Here is an 18,109-nt window from a genome sequence, read left to right on the forward strand (position 1 = left end):
GAAAAAAGGATAGCATCTGCTGTAAACCAGAATAGTTTCTGTCTTAGTGTACAAATGTCTAGAAGACCATACCACATTGTAATCTTCTTTGAAGTAAGCAAGGATTCCTGGGACCAATAGACTGTTCCATAGAATATTATGTGGAGGCATCAATTTCTAAACATTCCATGCTGTCTATGGTAAGGCTAAACATATTACAATATTCTTAATTTCAAGTGACAGTTAACACTGAACATATGCCTCTTCAACTGCTAAATTAATAGCTTAGCTCCAAAGTCACATTTCAGCAGACACAGTAATGCCACATTAACAATAATCCATCCTGTGTCCTGTGTTTATTTTAAGTGAATTTCCACTCATTGTCTTCAATTTAATTGCTGAATGTGTATTTCTGTCCTACCCTGTTGAGTTCAGATTCTATTACAAGCTGTACTTCTCATTTTCAGATACTCACTGTGTTCTTAGCTATACCACTGGCCATGTCTACCTGTGATAAGATACACCTGTCTTCCTTCAAACACGAACAGGCATGATTTTTTTTCTCTTTAGCAGGACCAAAGAAACTCAAGCCAACTTGTCTGATACTGTACCTTAATATTTCATCTTTGAAAATACCTAGAAACATTTTTCAGAGCCCCAGTCCAATGAATATATGCACAGAAATAAATTCACAACAAATAATATATATATATGCAGAAAAAGGTAAGCATGGTAAGTTATCACAGAATACAAATATTAAAAGTTAGATCAAATAATCTGAGACAGATGAATGTATTTCTAAAGCAGACATTAGATCTCCATTTCTAATCCTGACATTCCTGCTCCCAAATTGTCAGCAGCACTCCTAGACATTGTCACTGCAGCCTCACACAAGGAAATAGTTGGTCACTAACAACAGTGGCATTGTCCCCTCTCACAGGAGCACAGCTAAATTTCTGGACCACTTTTGAATACTCTATTAACTTATTATTTTATATTCTTTTTCCTGCAGAGCTAACATTGAAAACATCCAAACTCTGATGAGTTACAGGCATGGCAGACAATATGGGGGAAATTTGAGGTATCTATTGTCGAAAAAAAGCAAATAAACCCAAAAGTCCTTATTCTTTGTAAATGCCAGATGAGTTACTAATGAGGCAGAACTGCAGAAAGATCTAAGAATGAAAGAGAGGATATGTCTTATTAGGGTAAAGAATCAGAATAATGATGTTTGAATCTGGACTTCCCCTAGGGCATGTGAATGCCAAATTTGAAACGGAATAAATGACTAAAGACTTACTCAACCATAAAATCTCTGTTGAACCTCATCATCCTCCAGTCAGTTGTTTTGTTGATGGGATAGACAGCAAAAGCTGGGAAAAATCCAATAATCACCATATTTCCTTTTCCCTTTAAACGGTAATTTATCTTGACTAAACATTCGCTGCTTCTGTAGGAACAGAGAAGAATTGGAGTCTGCAGAAAGCAGGATATAAAAATCCAAAAGAGCAGCATATTAACAATGTGTCTACCCCTCCTTGAGCATGACAAGGTGAACTCTGCAGGGTCCAGCAAATGTACGCCCAGCTTATGTGTTGCAAGATTGTTTAGAATTTTATTTGTGACTCAAGTTATCACTTGAATCATCCCAAGTTCTTTCTGACAAGGCTCTTCACTCCCCTGTGGAATTGTCGTATACTTTATTCCCAAACGTTTTGAGTCTAAGGACCTGTTTTCAAGATCACAAATATTATGGATAAAAATATTTTTAAAGGATTTTCTCCAGCCAGAGGCAGTATGATTTCATCCAAGATTACAGAGATCCAGTCCCAAGACATGAATATCTTAGTGAATTCAGCTACAAATGTGGTCCAAGAAACTACTCAGGGGAAAACCATTTTTGATGGTACAAACGTGTACATCAGCAAAAACAGAAAATAACCGTAAAAGTCCTTGGCGGGCCTGACCAAGTCCCATAGCAGACAACATGCACAAAAGAAGAGGAGAGAAACAATCTTAGTTTTGCTTTCCAGGGTCTCCATGAGTCACAGTTTTTTTTTAACCATATCTTTGAATGCCAATATTATGTGCAGGCCCCATTCTAACAGTTTGTGTCTCTTTCTAATGAAACTGATGTTTCTGCTGAATTGATTTTCAAATGATCAACTTCATGTCAATGAAGAAATCAAATTCTTGTATGACTCTGAACTTTGATTTTCTGTAATATTCGTTTAGCCATAATAAATTTCTGAATAGACATATTGCCCTGATAACCCTTAATACTAGAACATATATGAAAACATAGTATCTTTAAGAAATTTAATACCTTACAAAAGCATCTAGGTTTTCATCCCCCACAGATGCTGAGTAATGCTGTCAGGACAGAATGACTCTGTTTACAAAAGCACAGGGTTGAGTTAAGTCAATGATTCTACTGTATGGGTCCCTGTAGCCATAATGAAAGTCAATGCAAATGCCCACCATGAGAACTACACAGAGCATACAGTGTAAATCATTGTGTAAATAATGGCTTCTCTTTAATAGGGACGAATCAATATTGCTGAAGTCAGACTCAGGTAAATTTCATTGTCCTCTGGCTCTACTTTTCCACAGTTTCTGAATGAAGTAGCCCTTCCTCCCCCCGAACTTCCATTGCCTGGGCTCTCAGTGGCTTGAATAGGATTACCCTACTCTAAACATTTCTTGTCCATTTTTTTACGTCTTTTCCATTCCAATTGAGATAAAATGAATTATTAAAGTTATTTTGATTAGAACAACTAGACCCCACCAGAGCTCCCAGGGACTAAACCATTAACCAGTGAGTACACATGGAAGGACCCATGGCTCCAGCTGCATATGTAGCAGAGGATGGCATTGTTCAGCATCAATAGGAGGAAAAGCCCGTGGTCCTGTGACTGCTTGTTTCCCCAATATAGGGAAATTCCAGGGCGTTGAGGTGGGAGGGGGTCGGTGGGAGTGGGAGCATCCTCATAGAAGCAGGGGGAGTGGAGGGGGTATGAGAGAGGGGAGAAAGGTAAAGACATAATATATCCAAGAAAAATAAAATTTAAAAACTTAAAAAAATAATTTTCTTAATAGCTAAAAATTATCTTGGTGGAGGGAAGGAGGTTCATTAGCCCTTTTCCTTATTTTATAACTCTCTGTACAGGTCCCAGTCTAGTTTTAGAGATGGTCATTTTACTCTCATTCAATATTCCCTGAGTTCTTTGCATATCCTGGATATAATCCTCTATCATATATAAAGGTGACAAAAATTCTTAGATTTAATGTGTGCCAGCTTTTCACCTTCTTTCCTGGTTCTTCAGCTGTGCAGAGACTTAAGATTCACACAGTTGCACTTACCAGTTGTTGGCTCTAATCATTGGGTAAGTTGTAACTTATTCAGAAAGGACACTGGTGACATGTGGAATTCTGCCCATGCTCTTTCTCATAGTTTCAGTGCTTCAGGATTAGATTTCTAATCAACTTGGAGTTTGTTTTTGTGTAAGGTGATAGATATTGGTCTATCGTCTTTCTTCTGTGTTTGGAAATCTAGTTTTCTCAGCTCCATTAGTTGAGTATGTTTTTGTTTTCTCTAGCGTATGTTTTCTTATCTCTTTGTGAAATGTCCACTGCCAGGACTATAATGTTATTACTACAGCTCTATAATTTATCTAAAGATCCAGAATGGTAATCACATCAGCAATATTTTTTCCTCTCAGTTATTTGGGCTATCTGAAATGTTTTGTGATTTTATGTGAATTTTAGGATAATTTTTTCCTGTTTTTGCGAAAAAGTAGATGGGAATTTTGATTGGGATTACAGTGACAAAATGGTTGTTGAAAAAATGGTGATTTGTCAAAATGTTAATTTTATCAATCCATGAGCATGAAATTTCTTTATATTTTGTACTGTTTTCTCTTGTCTCCTTTTTTTAGAGGTTTAACATATTTCATAGTAGAGTTCCTTCCCCTTTTTGGTTAGCTATACTACCAGATAATTCTTAAGACTATTGTAATTGGGAGTGTATTTATATATATATCATTTACTTGTGTTGGTTATATATCTGTCCCAACTCCTGAATTAGTGTATAATTTGTAGAAAATTTGCATAGAATTTTGGGATCGTTAATGTGTTATATCATTCACAAATATGGATGATACAATTTATTCTTTCTCAGTCTAATCCTTTAATTTTATTATCTTGCCTTATTGCTCCAGCTAAGACTTCAATCACAGTATTTTACATGAGTGCAGATAGTGGACATCCCTGTCTTGCTCCTGACTTTATTATCTTTGCTTCATGATGTTTTCCATTTGAAAGGAGATTGTGTGTGGGTTCCTCATACTTAATCTACTTTGTGTTATGTTACGTTTCCTTCAGCCCTACATTGTCTAGGGCATTTATCATGAAGGAATTTTGAGTTTTGTCCCCAAAATTTTTTGTATCTGTTGGGATGAGCATGTGATTTTTTTTGTCTTTAGGTTCATTTATGGGGTTCATTATTTTTTCCTCCATCTTTATTAACTTGGGTATTTCTTAATTACATTTCAATTGTTATTCCCTTTCCAAGTTTCAGGGCCAACATACCCATAACCCCTCCCCCTCCCCTTCTATATGGGTGTTCCCCTCTCCATCCTCCCCACATTAATGCCCTCCCCCCAACAATCATGTTCACTGGGGGTTCAGACTTGGCAGAACTAAGGGCTTTCCCTTCCACTGGTGCTCTTACTAGGCTATTCATTGCCTCGTTTAAGCCCAGGGTCAGTCCATGTATAGTCTTTGGGTAGTGGCTAGTCCCTGGAAGACCTGGTTGCTTGGCATTGTTGTTCATATAGGGTAACGAGCCCCTTAAAGCTCTTTCAGTCCTTTCTCTGATTCCTTCAACGGGGGTCCAGTTCTTAGTTCAGTGGTTTGCTGCTGGCATTCGCCTGTGTATTTGCTGTATTCTGGCTGTGTCCCTCAGGAGAGATCTACATCCAGTTCCTGTCGGCCTGCACTTCTTTGCTTCATCCATCTTATCTAGTTTAGTGGCTGTTTATGTATGGGCCACATGTGGTGCAGGCTTTGAACAGGTGTTCCTTCTGCCTCTGTTCTAAACTTTGCCTCCCTATTCCCTCCCAGGGTTATTCTTGTTCTCCTTTTAAAGAAGGAGTGAAGCATTTGCATTTTGGTCATCCTTCTTGAGTTTCATGTGTTCTGTGCATCTAGGGTAATTTGAGCATTTGGGCTAATATCCACTTATCAATGAGTGCATAGCATGTGTGTTTTTCTGTGATTGGGTTACCTTTATGAATTTCATAAAGTCATTGTTTTTGATAGCTGAGTAGTATCCCATTGTGTAGATGTACCAATTTTCTGTATCCATTCCACTGTTGAAGGGCATCTGGGTTCTTTCCAGCTTCTGGCTATTATAAATAAGGCTTCTATGAACATAGTGGAGCATGTGTCTTTGTTATATGTTGGGGCATCTTTTGGGTATATGCCCAAGAGAGATATAGCTGGGTCCTCAGGTAGTTCAATGTCCAATTTTCTGAGGAACCTCCAGACTGATTTCCAGAATGGTTTTACCAGTCTGCAATCCCACCAACAATGGAGGAGTGTTCCTCTTTCTCCACATCCTCGCCAGTATTTGCTGTCACCTGAGTTTTTGATCTTAGCCATTCTAACTGGTGTGAGGTGAAATCTCAGAGTTGTTTTGATTTGCATTTCCCTTATGACTAAAGATGTTGAACATTTCTTTAGGGGTTTCTCAGCCATTTAGCATTCCTCAGCTGTGATTTCTTTGTTTAACTCTGGTTCACTATGTTTACTGAGTTGTTTTTATATTGGTTTTAAGGGGAGTGTCAACTTGGTAAATATATATTACCTTTTGGATGTAGTTCTATATTGTGTTTCAAAATAATTCATTTGGCATCTTTCTGAGGGTAGCAATATTTTTGTGTAGCTCTGGCTGTCCTGGAACTTGCTCTGTAGTCCAGGCTGGTCTCAACTCAGAGATCCAACTGTGTCAGCCTCACGAATGCTGTGATTAAAGGCATGTGATACTACTGTCTAGCTTATTTTATATTTTTTATTTATCATGTACATTGTCCTGTACTATGTTGTTATTGTTCTGGGTGTTAGAGTGATATGGGTTTTGGTGAGGGAGTCTGGGGAATGTTTCTTCTGTTTTATATTTTGAAATACTATATGTAGAACTTCTTTGAATGTCTGGTATAGTTATACTATGAATCTATTTGGTCCTCAATTCTTCTTAGGTGGAAAGGTTGTTTTTTTTTTTTTTTTTCTGTTTCAAAATCCTAATTTTTAGTGTGTCTATTTAGGTTGTTGATAAGTTTTTCTAAGTTTTCTAACTTTGCAGTTTGGGTAAACCTAGGTTTAACAGCTTAATGGAGTACAAGTTTTGAAAATATTCTTTACAGTATTTTGGTCTTTCGTGTCGGGGTCTGGCCTCGACACAGGATCAGATTGCTCAACCGGTAGCAGGGATATCTGGAAGGCGCATAATTAAAATACACTGACTACTCTTTGCGTACAAACTGACAGGCAATTTCCAGGCTTAAAGTTACTTTCTCTCTCTGTCTCTGTCTCTGTCTCTGTCTCTGTCTCTGTCTCTGTCTCTGTCTCTGTCTCTGTCTCTGTCTCTCTCTCTCTCTCTCTCTCTCAGCTTGAGGCTGAACATACTGTGTATTCTCTTGAGCACTTTGCTTTTTTCCATTGTGCTTTTCTTGAACTCCCACACTCATGCACATCTCTGTTCATTACCTTTTCATTCTCAAACACACTCTTCATACACACCTTACACATATCTCACACACACTACATGCACTCTCCTTTCACTCATACACACAATCTTCATACTCGCCTCACATTCTCTCTTCACTCACTCTTTACATGTTCTTCTCATTTTTTCTTACTTGCTCTCACATTTTCTCCTTCATGTGTTCTCTCATTCACACTCTAGCCTTTCTCTTGCCCTGGTTTTTATTGATAATCTAAAAGCAGGTAGATAAAAGACATTGTATAATCATTGCCTAACCTCATTCTACAAAGAATTAAGAATTACAATTGTTCCCCAAAGTTTCTAGCTTCCCCTATTCCTGTGGGCAAAAAATAGTAACTGCATATTTATAATTATTTAAACTTTAACTTTTGGCTTATTATACTTCAGAGCTCAGAGCTCTGAGGTCAGCTACTTGCATTTTCCTGTGAAGCCCTAATGATAAATGACCTGGGCAAAGCTGCCAGGCATTGGCCAGAGTTAAACCTTAATTCAGTAGTTCTGCTAGATTTCTATTCCTTGCACACAATGAATCTCATAAGAGTCCCAGTATTTTGACTTAGTTTTATAAGTATATAATTTTATTTATTCTATGCTTCCTTACCCAGGAACCACTCTCAAATATGTAAAACTTAATTCCTAACTTCAATAACTTTCCTTTCTTAAGGTCCCAATGTTGGCTCCCATTCATTTTCTAATAATTTCTTCAAAGTTTCTTTGCATGTCAAGGATTAATCTGGAACTTCTATTGTGAAGTTATTAAATTGTTTCCAAGATGAGAACACACAGGATGCAGCTGGGCCATTAGGGCTGTCCTGTACTATACCGCTATGCCTCAATTTCCACTTGTTTAAAAACCATTGCAGCAAGAAGCATCTACTTTCACAGAATTCACCAGAGCAGAAAGAGAGATAAGTAAGAAAGTCAGATATAATAGAAAAATTATGCACACCAAGGCCAACTGAAAGGCAGTCATACACTATTGAAATCTATATAGCCGTTGTCCAGGGCTACGGTTAGGAAAAATGGGAACAACCCTTTTTTCTTTAAAAAAAAAAAAGAGCTACTGTGGGCTACTGAGATGTCTCCCTCCTAGCCTACCGCAAGCAGCCTCTTATTTCAGATGGTGGATTCCCTGGAGGGATGTGTCTCCTGCTTCTCAGGATCCCAGATGCCACCCTTTTTTACAAGAAGCTGCCTTGGGCTTCTGAGATGTCTCCATCATGGCCTACTGTTGGCAGTCCCTGTCATCATATGTTGTCCCCAGCACTTTTGGTCTGTTGTGATGTTTTCCCATTATTTTCTAACTCTCTTAATTTGCTCCTCCTCTTTCTTTCTTATAGTTTGTTGGGCCAAGGGTCAGTCACTTTTCTTTATCTTCTTAAAGAACCAGCTCTTAGATTGGTTGCTTCTGTGGCTTGCTTTATTTCTTTCCATTTTGTTAATTTTTGCTCCTTTTCTTGTTATTTCTTGCTGTCTACTGTGTTTGTATTTAGTTTGTTTTTGTTTTGAGTAGCATCACAAACTCACCCTTATGTGTTATATCTGACTTTAAATGTAGGCACTTAGAGCTATAACCTCCTTCAGTGGACTGCTTTCCAATGTCTCCCAAAGAATTTCTTGTGACATTTTTTCTTGTCTATTTAGTTCTAGAATGATTTAAAAATGTTTCTTAATTTCTTCTTTAATTCATTCACCATTTTGTAAAGAGTTATTTAATCACCTTGAATTTTTATGTTGATTAGAATCTTATTTCTATCTATTTTAAGTATTATTACATTGCAGTAAGACAAAACACATGGAGTAATTTCAGACTTTTTGAAATTGGAAAGGTTTTGTGTCCTATATTTAGATTGTGCTCCCCTTTAGAAACACTTTCATGTGCCTCTGACTTCAATGTGCATTCTTTGCTGCATGGGGAGAATATTCTATAGGCATCCATCTTAGTAAAGGCTTCATTGTTGTGATGATAGACAATGACCATAGCAATTCTTATGAAGAAAAACATTTAATTGGGACTGTCTTACACATCAGAGGCTTAGTTCATTATCACTTTGGCAGGAAGCATGGTAGCTTACAGGCAGAAGTGATGCTAACAATGTAGCTGGGATTTCTATATCTCAGTTGGCAGTCAAGGGGAAAATAGAGTGAGCCACTGGGCCTACCTCAAACTTTTGAAAGCTCAGTGCATACCCGCAATGACAAACTTCCTCCAATAAGGCCACACCTATTTCAACAAGGCCATAGATGGAATGCCACTTCCTATGAGCCTATGGAGTCTGTTTAATCCATTTGAAGTATGATGTCAATTAGGTTTGATATTTCTCTGTTTATTACCTGCCCAGTTGACATATCTGTCGGAGAAAGTGGGGGTTTTAAAGTGCTCCATTATTACTGACTTGTTGTTAATATATGTGTTGCCTTCAAGTAGCAGATTTCTTTACGAAATTGGGCTCCCATGAGTTTGGTACACATATGTTTATGAGAATAATGCCTTCTTGGTTAACTCTTCCTTTGGTTAGAATGAAGAATCCCTGTTTTTCTCTTCTGACTAGTTATAATTTGGAGTGTATTTTGTCAGATACGAGGCTGGTCATTCTGGATTCCTTCTTGGTCCCATTTATAGAAATTTTTTTTCTTTTTATTTACTTTAAATTGGTGTCCATCTTTAAATCTAAGATGTTTTTCTTAGAGAAAAGAAACAGATGGACTTGATTCTGGATTTACTAGGTCAGTCTGTCTTTTATATGGGAAATTGAGGGTATTAATACTTATAGATATTATTGAAATTTTTGTGTTATTGTAGACATCATATTGTTGAGCTTTGGTATGTGTTTCCAGATGTGTTCTCAGTGATATTTTGTGTTTATGTAGTTATGTCTCAATGTGTCTTTCCTTAGTCTCTTTTGTATGTTCTTTCTCCTACACAATCTCAAATACTTCAGCTTGTATTTTTTTCTTAGGATTGCATATTTTTTAAAATGTTGTTTATATGGTGGAAGTTTTTTGCTTCTCTTTGATCACAGAAGATAGTTTTACTGAGTATGTTATTTTCAACTGACTATCTCAGTTTCTAAAGACGTAAAATTCATTTCTCCAAGTTCTTCTGGATCTCATAGTTTCTAATGAGAAATCATATGTTATTCTGATGAGTTTTTCTTGATATGTGATTTGAGTATTTTCTTATAGATATTAACATCATTCTTTGTTATGTATATTTGTTGTTTTAACTATGATATGCTTCATAGTTTCTTTTTCTTTTTTAGTCTTTTCAATTTGGTGTTTTATGAGATTTGTGCATATGTATGTTTCTGTCCCTAGTTTGGTGACATTTTCTTTTATGATCTTGTTGAAGATTTATTCTATGCAATTGACTTCAGTTCCTTCTCCTTTATGTATATCTGTAATATGAAGGGTTTTCATTTGTTTGTTCATCTTGGTATCTCATATATTCTGTTTGTTATTTTCATATGTTCCTTTAATTATTTTTCATATTTCTCTTTTACTTGGTCTAAATGTTCTGTTTTATTTTCAAGTCATAGTTTTTCTTATGTTTGCTTCATTATACTTGTAACGTGTTCCTTTGCGTTTTCTGGTTGGCTTGTTGGGCTTTTCAATTATATCTTCATTTCAGCTTGGTCTGTGCTTTGAGGAAATGAGGCCATTATTATCTACATGGATCAATGGATCAAAGAACAGTGTTTGTTGATTTTGTTATTATAATGTAGGTTCCTACCTTATATTTATGATGTGCTGGCATGTAATTATTTCTTTCATGTGTATTTTTTTGGCTTCTTTTGGTTTGTTAGTTTGCTTGTTTGTTTTTTTCTTTTTGAGTGTTGGTTTGTTTTGTCAGTTTGTTAGTTTATTTGGTTTGTTTTCTCTTAACAGGGTTTCTCTGTGTAGATCTGGCTGAACTTGAATTAGCTCTGTAGATGAGACTGGCCTCAAACTCATAGACTTCAGCCTCCCTTTGCCTCTCAAGTGCTGAAATTAAAGCTGTGTGCCATCCACCCCACAGCTTTTGTGTTTTCTTATGAGTGTTAACCTCTTCAGACTAAGGTCTTCCTCCTAGTACTTCTGGAGAGCTGTGTACAAAAACAAACAATGCTTAAATTTGTTTTCATCATGAAAAAAATTTATATTTCTTTATCTACTGTGATTGAAATTTCTGCCAGGTGTAGTAGTCTTGGACAGCATCTATGATCTCATTAAAAATGCAAAACATCTAGTCTTTAGTCTCCACTGAGAAGTCAAATGTACTTTCATTGGTTTTGCCTTGATATGTTACTTGGTCTTTTTTCTCTTTCAGCTTTTATTATTCCTTCTTTGTAGTATACATTTGCTGTTTTGTTTATTATGTGTAATGAGGAGTCTCTTTGCTGGCCCTGTTTATTTGGTGTCCTTCATATTCCTTGTAGCTTGATAGGCACATTTTTCCCCTCCTCCTCCTCCTCCTCCTCCTCCTCCTCCTCTTCCTCCTCCTCCTCCTCCTCCTCCTCCCCCATTCCTTCTTCTTATTGTTCCTGATCCTCCTTCTCTTCTTCTTATTGTTCCTGATCCTCCTTCTCTTCTTCTTATTGTTCCTCTTTTTCATATTTTTATACTTTTATTCATTTTGAACCTTATCTTTTCAGAAAATATAACAAAATTAAGTAAAAGCCATCCCAATGGAGTCACACAAGTCAAACCAATAGAAGTTAGAAGAGGCCAAGATAGTCAGAGGAGTGAGACCCTCTCATTTGTACATTCAGGAATCCTATAAAAGTACTAAATTGAAAGGTATAATATATACACAAAGTACAAACCTATGTAGGACCTATGTTTGCTGCTTCAGTCACTGGCAGTTCGTATGAGCTTTGATCAGTGATTTAGGGCCAGTCCCTTCCCCTCTGGCTCCCACATTCCTTGTGACTCTTCTTCTATATGGTCCCCTGGGTTCTGAAGGAGATATTTGATGGAAACATCTCATTTAAAGCTTTGTGTTCCAATGCCTTTCCCCTCCATAGTATCTGGTAGTAGGTGCATTTGTTCCTATTTTTTGCAAGAAGAGTCCTTCCTAATGGTGGCTGAATACCACATCTATGAGTGTAGCAGAATATCCTAAGGGTCACTTTTTTTTCCTAAAGCAGTGTATTTGACTTTATTTTAGAACTCTAGGCTATCTAGACTCCTACTCTTGATCACCCAAGCTGTTTTAGTTATGAGTTTCATATTGATGAGTGAGCCTTTAAGTCAATTCGTTCACTAGTTTGCATATTCCTGTGAGATTTATCCCACCATTGCCCTAGCATATTTTATAGACAGAACACATTGCAAATCAAAGGTTTTGAGGCTGGGTTGATACTTAAATTTTTCTTTTGGTAGACTGCAGAGTGCCTTCGCTTATCAAAGACACTAGAATATGGGGTTGAAAGTTCTATGTAGGTATCAGCTCAATTTCTCCATGCCTAATGAATTAATATGGATATTGTCATCAGCAATTGGACCATGCAATCAGTTTGTGGACAACAGGTTTATTGTCTTTTCAACAACCTGAGTTGTTTGAGGAGTTCCATAGTGCCCCTTTGGCTAAGAAGTATATTGAATGTAAGTCATTCTTGATACTGGAAGCTTTATTTGGTGAGAAGAGATGGCCAGTTGAGTCTTGTATTTGCTTATATATTGAGTATTCATTAGGATTGTTTTAATGGTTTGATGCCCTGGCATATGGGAATGCTAGTGCGGTGAGGTTTGGTTTGTGGGGAGAGCAACCTCATAGAAGCAGCAGAGAGGTAGGGTGCGATAGTTCATTTTTAGAGGGGAAAACAGGAATGGGGAAAACATTTGAAATGTAGATAAATAAAATAAAATAAACAATAGATTTTCAAAAGGATTGCCTTCATATGTTTAAGGAAGTTTCCACCACATTAGGCTTCCTTATTGCCCCTGAAATGTTCCTTAAGTCCTTAAGTCTACCTGTCTCTTTCTACATTCACTCTGCCAATCCCATCTACCCTCACCCTTCCCATGTGATCCTGCCATTCCTGTTCCCCCCATGTTATACCCAAGGCCAGAAAGATTTTATCCAATAAAAGAAAGTAACTTTTATGGAATGAAGAAGGGAATTCTGGAAGCATAAAACCAGGAGTGTGGGTTAGAATGGGCACAGGTAATGCTAGCTCCTTACTTCAAGATGCCCAGAAGTCTCCCTGGCACTAAAGCTTCTCCCTATTTCTGGTCTAGGCCTAAGGTTGTCCTCTTTCTCCAACAGGAAATTTACTTTTCTTCTGATATCTCTTGACTTCCTTCTGTTACTAAAATGCATGGGGCTTTACTCTGATCTCTCTTTAGGGTCATGTCCTATGGCACCGACTGTACACAAACTCATGTGGATGAAGTTCACCTTCTACTGCTGATCCAACCTTGACCTCCACAGCCCTGCTACTAAAGAGATCCACTGACATGGCTGAATTACTTTAGCTTTTTGGTATTTGGGATCTTTTCAGAAGGTATCTAACGATAGATTTTTAGGCTGTCTTTTATCAGTTTTATCAATGTGTGCCCCTATATCAGTTCCATGAACAGCTGGGGCTACAAGTATCCTCCACAGCATCAGCTTTTGGTTTCTGATATTGTTTTCACTCTTTCTTTGTTTTCTTTTCTAAAGATTGAAATTTTATGACTATTTTAATATATGTGTGAGATCCTAAATGTATATATTTCCACGGATCATAGAAGAAGACATGAGATCCACTGTAACTGATAGTAAGACATCAGTGTCATAAGACATCCTTGCCTAAGAGGCAAATGCCAAGTCAACTATTGTAAGGTTCTACCTCAGCCCTTTCAATAAAATGTCTTCCTGGATGTGGAGAGCTGCTAGTCACACAACCTGTATGGCCTGCACATCAGTGCTGAGCTTTGAGTTTGCGAATATCACCCATTGTTTCAAAGCCTACAATAGGCCAAATGGATAAATTCAATAAAAACTGAGGAAATCAATCTAAAATTTATCATCATATAATGATTACTATCAAAAACTGTTTCCAGTGTAAGACATTTTGCTCTTTTGCAATACTATTAAGAATATTAATATTCTGTATCTAATAGCTTAGTAGTGGAGTTGAAAATTTTATAGCCATTTATGCAAAATATAATTGTGCTGAAATTTCCTAAGACCATCCTACATTTCTTCAAAAGCAGTTGCTTTTATATAAACTCATACAACTGTGAGTTGTACATAATTAAATACCAAATTACTATTACTTGACGAAAAATAAAAGAAAGAAAATGTCACTAGAAATGCTGACCATGTGGCAGATAAAGAAGCACTTATTCTCTGCTAATATGATTGTAAACTAGTGAGGATACTAAGAAAATCAACTTTGATGTATGCAAACTATACTACTCTTGGACATTTACCTAAAAAATGTTCCAACATAAAACAAGGACATATGTTCCACTATGTTGATAGCAGCCTGATTTATAGTAGCTAAAAGCTGGAAAGGACACAGATGTCTTTCCACAGAGGATTGGATTTAGAAAATGTGGTACATTTACACAATTAAGTACTACCCCGTTATTAAAAAACAATGGCTTCATGAAATTCTTAGGCAAATGGATGGAACTAGAAAATATCATCCTGAGTGAGGTAACCCAATCACAAAGAACACATATAGTATGCACTTACTGATAAGTGCATATTAGTTTGAAAGCTGGTCATAACCCAGTTACAATCCACAAATCACCTACAGCTCAAGAAAAAGGAAGACCAGAGTTTAGTCTTAGAAGGGGGAACAAAAATACTCACAGAAGAAAATATGGAGGCAGTGATGGAGCAGAGACTGAAGGAAAGGCCATTCAGAAACTTCCCTACCTGGGGGATCCATCCCATATACATACAGCCACCAAATACAGAATATATTGTAGATGCTAAGAAGTGCATCCTGGCAGGAGCTTGATATGGCTGTCTCCTGAGACTCTGACAGAGCCTGACAAATACAGAGTTGGGTGCTCGCAGCCAACCATTGAACTGAGAACAGGATTCCCAGGGGAGGAAATAGAGAAAGGACTGAAGAAGCTGAAGGTGTTTGCAAGCCCATAAACCAACCAGTCTCAACCAACAACATATCCAGAGCTCCCGCGAATAAATGACAATTCCAAGTGTACACAGGGATGAACCTATGCCTCCATCTGTATATATAGCAGATGATGGCCTTCTTGGGCATCAATGAGAGGACTGGCCCTTGGTCCTGTCAAGGCTCAATGTCCCAGTGTAGGGGAATGTCAAAGTGGGGAGGAGGGAGGAAGTGTGTGGGTGAGTGAGGGAACCCCTACATAGAAATGAAGAAGGAAGGATGGGATAGCCAGTGTTTTCAGGGGAAACCAGGAAAGGGCATAACATCTAAAATGTAAATTAAAAATATTCAATAAAAGACAAAAAAGAACACACATGATATACACTCACTGATAAGTGGATATTAGCCCAAAAACTCAGAATACCCAAGATATATTTCACAGAGAACATGAAGCTTAAGAAGAAGGAAGACTAACCTGTGCATGCTTCAGACCTTCTTAGAAAGGGGGACAAAATATTCACAGGAGGAAATATGGAGACATGGTATGGAGTAGGGAGTGAAGGAAGGAAAAGCCATTCAGAGATTGCCACACCTGGGGATCCATCCCACATACAGTCACCAAACCCAGACACTATTGCTGATGCCAAGAAGTGCATTTTGACAGGAGCCTTATATTGCTGTCTCCTGAGAGCCTCTGCCAGAGCCTGACAAATACAGAAGAGAATGCTCACAGCCAACCATTGAACTGAAAAGAGGGTCCCCAATGGAGGATTTAAAGACAGGACTGAAGGAGCTGAATGGGTTTGCAACCACATATGTAGAACAACAATATCAACCAACAAGACACCTCAGAGCTCCAGGGACTAAATCACCAACCAAAGAGTACACTTGGATTGACCCCTTGCTCCAGGTGCAGATGATGGCCTTGTTGGGCACAAATGGGAAGAGAAGCCCTTGGGCCTGTGAAAGCTCAGTTCCCTAGTGTGGGAAATGCCAGGGCAGGATGTCAGGGAGTCAAGTAGAGGGAATGGTATAGGGGATTTCTGGAGGAGAAACCAGGAAAGGAAATAACATTTGAAATGTAAAGAAAAAATCCAGTAAAGAATGAAAAGTGAAAAAAGAAGAAAAAAGAAAGAAAGAAAGGAGATAAAAGTGTGGGTTCTTCCAAGTCCTACTTCTAGAGGGGACCAAAAGTCACTGGAGGTAGAGGATGGAAGGAGCTTGGAAGGAAGAGAGGATTGGGAGAATTAAACAAGGGGGCAGAATCAGGTGTGGAAGGAGACAAGGGAGATGTATATAGATTCAAGAAATTGAAACTATATTGCTATAGATGTATCACAGTGTGGGAGGGGGAATTGAGGTTAGCCAACAGAAAGTCCCAGGCACCAGAAAAGCAAGAGGTTCCCAGATACCAGCGTGGATACCATTAGCTGAAATACACAACAAAGGGAAGAAAGAGCCTGTAGAGACCATTAGGCATGGCCCCCAGTTCCAGGATGGGGCCACCTACCTTTCTCAACAGTTTCACTCAGAATCGCTCCTGTGTAAAGCAAATACAGGGACAAAGAGTAGAGCAGAGACTTAAGGAAAGGTCACCAATAGACTGTCCCACCTTCGGATCCATCCCATATGCAGCCACAAAACCCAGTCATTTGTTAATTACAAATTCTTGCTGACAGGAGCCTGATATGGATTTCTCCTGATAGACTCTGTCAAAGCCTTACTGATACACACTAGGATGCTTGCAGGCAACCATCGGACTAAACAAAGGGACCCCAATGAGAGAGTGAGGGGAAGGACTGAAAGAGCTGCAGGGGTTTGCAACCCTATATGAAGGACAACAATATCAACCAACCAGATGCCCCAGAGCTCCCAGTGACTGATACACCAACCAAAGAATACACATGGAGGGACCATGACTCAAGCTGCAAATGTAGCAGAGAATGGCCTTGTCTGGAGTCAATGGGAGGAAAGACCCTTTGTCCTATGAAGGTTTGATGTCCCAGTGTAGGGGGACACTGGATCTGGGATGGTAAGATAGGGTGTGTGTGTGAGGGAGCACCCTCAGAGAGGTAAAGTGCAGGAAGGAGAGGGAAGTTTTGCAACTGGGGTCTTATGGAGGGGAGACCAGGAAGTGGGATATCATTTGAGATACAATTGAATGGAATGAGTAATAAGAAAAAAGAAAAAATATTTTGGAATTCAAACATCTGTTACAAAACAAAAAACAAACAAACAAACAAACAAACAAACAAACTAAAAACCAAAAACTCTGTGACTCCTGGAGAAAATGGAAAGCAAAAGTAGAATTGATACTCTTCCTTTCTGCTATTGAGACTTGGTCAGTCATGAACTTTTTGGGGCTCTTTTATGTTTCATCTACCATGACTTCATCTGGTTTAAATGTTTGTATCATAAATGGCTATCCCATGAGTAATTTCTTGAGTCATATTTGTGGCTGAATTCACTAAGGCTTTCATGTCCAGAGACTGGATCTCTGAAGTCCTAGATGAAATCATACTGCCTCTGCCTGGAGAAGATCCTTTAAAAATATTTTTTATCCATAATGTTTATTATTTTGAATGCAGGCCCTCAGATTAAAACTCTCTGGGAAGGAAGTACTGGGCAAATCCACAGGGGAGTGAAGAGTCTTGTCAGAAAAAACTTGGGATAGTTCAATTTATAGCTTCAGTGACCATTGAAAATCTAAGCAATCATGCACACATAAACCATGCATATGTTTGCTGGACACTGCAGAATTCACCTTATCATGCTGAAGGAGGGGCATATACTTTGTTAATATGCTGTTCTCTTGGATTTTTATTTCTTGCTTTCTGCAGATTCCAATTCTTGCGGGCTCCTACAGAAGCAGTGAGTGCCTAGTCAGGATGAATTACCGCTTAAATGGTAAAGGAAACGTGGTGATTGTTGGATTTTTCCCTGCTTTTGCTGCCTACCCACTCAACGAAACCACTGATTGGAGGATGACTAAATTTACCAGGGATATTATGATTGAGTAAGTCCTTTAATATAACTACCATTGGATTGAAGTCCATTAGTTACAGCAGTACATGTATGCACATTATATAATCTTTTATGCATGATAGTTAATTTCCTTGCAAGTGATAATGACAATTTCTTTCATTGTATATGGGAATACTTGTCTTTCACACTAACATAAAAATACGTGCCAGTTATATTTTACCAGTTACATGTGCATATATATATATGTATATATATATAACTTGAAATGATTTATGTATTAGAAGATATGAAAAGTCAGATT

General features: G+C 38.0%; 2 protein-coding genes across 3 annotated transcripts in view; one reads left to right on the plus strand and one right to left on the minus strand.

Annotated features, from left to right (window-relative positions):
• Positions 1 to 1,494, minus strand: part of Vom2r23 (vomeronasal 2 receptor, 23) — a 32,922-nt gene extending 31,428 nt beyond the window's left edge. The window contains exon 1 of the mRNA NM_001099649.1: positions 1,280 to 1,494. Within this exon, the coding sequence (NP_001093119.1) occupies positions 1,280 to 1,494 (215 nt within the window). The remainder of the gene's footprint in view (positions 1 to 1,279) is intronic.
• Positions 1 to 18,109, plus strand: part of Vom2r24 (vomeronasal 2 receptor, 24) — a 48,573-nt gene that overhangs the window by 693 nt on the left and 29,771 nt on the right. The window contains exons 2-5 of one of the 2 annotated variants that reach the window (XM_039091517.1): positions 992 to 1,060; positions 2,524 to 2,555; positions 13,097 to 13,254; positions 17,664 to 17,839. In XM_039091517.1, coding sequence (XP_038947445.1) covers positions 17,712 to 17,839 — 128 coding nt within the window. In that variant the 5' untranslated portion in view covers positions 992 to 1,060; positions 2,524 to 2,555; positions 13,097 to 13,254; positions 17,664 to 17,711. Of the gene's footprint in view, positions 1 to 991; positions 1,061 to 2,523; positions 2,556 to 13,096; positions 13,255 to 17,624; positions 17,840 to 18,109 lie in introns of those variants that run through there. The other variant, NM_001099493.1, reaches the window with a different exon arrangement.

The sequence above is a fragment of the Rattus norvegicus genome, chromosome 1 (assembly GCF_036323735.1).
Source record: "Rattus norvegicus strain BN/NHsdMcwi chromosome 1, GRCr8, whole genome shotgun sequence".
In the NCBI taxonomy this organism is placed as follows: domain Eukaryota; kingdom Metazoa; phylum Chordata; class Mammalia; order Rodentia; family Muridae; genus Rattus; species Rattus norvegicus.